General features: G+C 37.4%; 1 protein-coding gene across 1 annotated transcript in view; it reads left to right on the plus strand.

Annotated features, from left to right (window-relative positions):
- LOC137626879 (fatty acyl-CoA hydrolase precursor, medium chain-like) overlaps positions 1-5000 on the plus strand; it is a 32154-nt gene that overhangs the window by 23437 nt on the left and 3717 nt on the right. The window contains 3 exon segments of the mRNA XM_068357863.1: positions 409-461; positions 463-570; positions 734-928. Coding sequence (XP_068213964.1) covers positions 409-461; positions 463-570; positions 734-928 — 356 coding nt within the window.

Consider the following 5000-nt stretch of genomic DNA (forward strand, 5'->3'; position numbering starts at 1 on the left):
CTAGGGCTACCTATAATAGCTACGTTTGCTGTGAGCAATCAGACATAAATCAACCACCATTACCAATCCGTAGTTTACAAGCGTGGTGATGAAAACTCCAAGCATGAATAAGGATGTGGCCAATGTCCTGCAGAGTTCTAAACAGAACTGCTTTTGATGTTGTCGTTGTTGTTGTTTTATATACACAGATATATACAGTTATGAATTTAAATCCTTGCATAATGAATACATACGTTTAAACAAAATAAAATTCCTAATTTCTAAACTATAATATAAAAGTTAACTCGCGCCTAAGTACTTATTCGTATATCCTAAATATCTCGATTTGTCTATACCAAGTAATATTCTTAATCTCTCGACTATAAACAGAAAATAAAAAATTATTTTCTTTTCCTCTTGATTTCAAAGGCAAGGAACGTCGAACTCCCGTTGGCCTCCTTCTAGGAATGACAGCTGCTAACCCCCCTTGACATCCTGAGTCAGCAAGAAGTCCAGGAAGGATTCGATGTTAACTATAGGGAGGATCTGCTGAGATCCTTCGTTGTCAATAACTATCGCTATTATCTGCAGGTGGGCATTATTATTATTATTATTATTATTATTATTATTATTATTATTATTATTATTATTATTATTATTATTATTATTATTACCTGAGCTACATACATATATAAACTATATAATCTATTAAATAAAGGTATACCTCACCAAGAGTATTTTCATCTTCCCACAGGAAATAATGTTAGCCATCACAGCCGAGTACACTGATTGGTCGAGATCCCTCCATCAACCAATCAGCATCAGGGACTCAACCGGCCAAGGCCTTCACGATGCGAATATCGTCTCACCGATGGCAGATCTTGCCAAGCAGCTCTACACAACTTCCCGTTCATCTTATCTCTACGTGTTGGAGGAAGAAGTTTCAAAAGTATGTCGATATGGATAGATTGGATTTATACATCAAATAAAAAATATAGTATATTTTAAAAATGAGACTCTGACACTCTATTAAAAGTTTTGTAATATCATCAATAGATTAGAGATATGTGTACCCAAATCATGCAAAGTAAATCTATAAAAATATGAAATGATAAATATCAATAAAAGATTCATACTATGAATAAAATAGAGAAGGCAATCTTAGAAGTACAGGGTGGTTTTAGAAGAGGTAGGGGATGTATGAATCAGATTTTTACAGTTAGGCAGATATGTGATAAATATTTATCAAAAGGTACGATGGTGCATGTTGCGTTTATGGATTTGGAGAAAGCGTGTAATAGAGTTGATAGGGAAGCGATGTGGAATGTGATGAGGTTATGTGGAATTGGTGGAAGGTTGTTGAAAGCCGGGAAAAGTTTCTACATAGGTAGTAAAGCAAGTGTTATAGGATAAGAAATCAAGTGAGCGATTGGTTTCCGATGAGAGTGGGGCTAAGACAGGGATATATAATGTCGCCAGGGATATTTAACTTGAATGTTAACATATTGATGAGAGAGGTGAATGCTCGAGTGCTTGGACGAGGATTGAAACTGGTAGACGAGAATAATCATAAATGGGAAGTAAATCAGTGGTTGTTTGAGGATGATACTGTACTGGTTGTAGACACGGAAGGAAAGCTTAGCCGATTAGTGACAGATTTTGGAAAGGTGTGTGAGAAAGGAAGTTGATAATTAATGTGGTTAAGAGTAAGGTTATGGTATGTAAGAGAAGGGAAGATGGTGCGAGGTTGAATAGCATGTTCAGTGGAGAGTTACTTGAGGAGGTGGATCAGTTTCAGTACTTGGGGTCTGTTGTTGCAGCAAATGATGATGTACAAGCATATGTACGTCAGAGAGTGAATGAAGGATGCAAAGTGTTGGGGCAGTGAAGGGAGTGGTAAAGAATAGAGGGTTGTGCATGACTGTAAAGAGAACCCTATATGAGAAAGTGATTCTACCAACTGTGATGTATGCATTGGAGTTGTGGGGAATGAAAGTGACGAAGAGACAAAAATTTAATGTTTGGAGATGAAGTATCTAAGGAGTATGACTGGTGTATCTCGAGTAGATAGGGTTAGGAACAAAGTAGTAAGGGTGAGAGGGGGTGTAAGAAATGAGTTTGGCCATGTTGAGAGAATGGAAAATGGCTGTCTGCTAAAACAGGTGATGAATGCAAGAGTTGATGGAAGAAGTACAAGAGGAAGGCCAAGGTTTGGGTGGATGGATGGAGTGAAAAAAGCTCTGGCTGGTAGATGTGATAGAGGCAAGAGAGCGTGCTAGAAATAAGAATGAATAGCGAGTGATTGTGATGCAGTTCCAGTAGGCACTGCTCTTTCCTCCGGTCGCCTTGGTTGATCGCGGAGGTAGCAGTAGTAGGGGAGTCAGCGTTATGAAGCTTCATATGTGGTGGATAACGGGTGAGGGTGGGCTGTGGACCCTAGCAGTACCAGCCGAACTCGGTTGAGTCCCTTGTCAGGCTGGGAGGAACATAGAGAGGGAAGGTCCCCTTTTTTCATTATTTTGATGTCGGTTACCCCAAAATTGGGGGAACTGCCTTGGTATATGTATATATGTATCTACTTTAGTAATTATCAAAATTAAATTTAAATCTGATCTGCTTATCTTTCTCAAAGTCTGGAAACGAGAGTATTCTCCTGAACGAGCTGGTGTACGTCTTTGGAGGTCCTCTGGGTGCTCTTGGACCCTTGACCTCAAGTTATAACTTCACTAAGATGGATGTCACACTCAGCAAATCCTTCATATCAATGTGGAGTAATTTCATCAAATTAGGGTAAGGAGATGTAGTTGATTTTGATATTGATTCATATTTTATTTTTAAGTTCATTATAGTTCACATAATTCTGATGTATAATGTTATAAATATCTGTAATTTCAAATGAAAAGTAAAACATTTAATGCTTAATATCATATTCATTAACTTGATATGAATAGGTAGAATATCCCACTTCATTGCTTCCTAATGATTATATTAAGTTTATTCAGTTATTGGAATTAAATCAAAACACTGATTTACAGACAGAATGGCTTTTAAAAAGTAACTATAAGTTATTTATCGTCTCTATGCAATAACATTCACACACAAATGGAGCTGGGAGGAGAGTGACTGCATTCCCCACCACTCTATTTATGGGGTGTCTAGATGTGCATAGATGTAGTACGATAGAGAGTAAAAGATGTGAGATTGGAAGTATGTTTAGGAATGGAAGAATGGATATATTAACTTTGTGTGAGATAAATATGAAAGGGAAGGGTGAAGTGATGTTTGGTGAAGTGACTGGTAGAGTGTCTGATATTAAAATGGGAAGAGCAAGAGAAGGTGTCACTTTATTGCTGAGTGAATGAATGTCAATTAAAGAAGTGAAATGGAAGGACACATCATCTTGGTTAATGTGATTAAGGGTTAAGTTGGGTAGGGAATGTTGGGCTCTTGTTAGTGCGTATGGGCCAGGTTGTAAGAAAAGTGAAGAAGAACAGAATTAGTTCTGGAATAAATTAACTAGGTGTGTAGAAGGAATGGGTAGAAGGAATTATGCAGTTGTCATGGGTGACTTAAATGCCAGAGTGGGCACAGGAGAGGTAGAAGGTATAATTGGGAAGTATGGCATACCAAGTGAAAATGAGAACTTTGAGAGATTGGTAGATATGTGTGTTGAACAAGAGATGGTGGTAAGTTCTAGATTTTTCAAAAAGAAAGATAAAACAATTATACATGGGTAAGAGTGGCAAATGGAAGAGTGGTAAGAAGGGCTTTAATGGATAATGTGTTGATAATTAAAAGAATGTTTGGAAGATTGAAAGACGTGCACGTGTTTAGGAGTATGGCTAACCATATGTCTGAGATGTACGAGAAGGGAAGGTGGTGCGAGGTAGATTGTCATGTTCAATGGAGAGTTACTTGAGGAGGTGGATCAGTTTAATTATTTTGGGTCTGTTGTTGCAGCAAATGGTGTAGAGGAAGTAGATGTACGTCAGGGAGTGAATGAGGGATGCAAAATGTTGGGGCCAATGAAGGGAGTGGTAAAAAAAAAAAGAGGGTTGGGCATGAATGTAAGGAGAGTTCTGTATGAGAAATGGATTGTACCAACTGTGATGTATGAATGGGAGTTGTGGGGACGAAAGTGACGGAGAGACAGAAATTGAATGTGTTTGAGTTGAAGTGTGTGAGGAGTATGGCTGGCATATCTCAAGTAGATAGGGTTAGGAACAAAGTAGTGAGGGTGAGAACGGGTGTAAGAAATGAATTAGCAGCTAGAGTGGATATGAATGTGTTGAGGTGGTTTGGCCATGTTGAAAGAATGGAAAGTGGCTGTCTGCTAAAGAGGGTGATGAATGCAAGAGTTGATGGAAGAAGTACAAGAGGAAGACCAAGGTTTGGGTGGAGGGATAGAGTGGAGAAAGCTCTGGGTGATAGGATGATATATGTGAGAGAGGTGAGAGAAAACGTGCTTGAAATAGGATTGAATGGCGAGCGATTGTGATGCAGTTCCTGTAGGCCCTACTGCTTCCTCCGATTGCCTTGGATGACCGCAGAGGTAGCAGCAGTATGGGATTCAGCACTATGAAGCTTCATCTAGGGTGGATAACGAGGGAGGGTGAGCCGGGTCCCTTGCAGTGCCAGCAGAACTCGGTTGAGACCTTGTTCAGGCTGGGAGGAGCATAAAGAGGAAAGGTCCCCTTTTTTTCATTTGTTTGATTTCGACTACTCCTCAAAACTGGGGGAAGTGCCTTGGTATATGGATATGGATATATATATATATATATATATATATATATATATATATATATATATATATATATATATGCACATAATACACATGTATATAAATATGTATATATATATATATATATGTATATATATATGTGAGTGTGTATATATATATATATATATATATATATATATATATATATATATATATATATATATATATATATATATATACACTCACATATATATATATATATATATATATATATATATATATATATATATATATATATATA

The sequence above is a fragment of the Palaemon carinicauda genome, chromosome 34 (assembly GCF_036898095.1).
Source record: "Palaemon carinicauda isolate YSFRI2023 chromosome 34, ASM3689809v2, whole genome shotgun sequence".
NCBI lineage: Eukaryota > Metazoa > Arthropoda > Malacostraca > Decapoda > Palaemonidae > Palaemon > Palaemon carinicauda.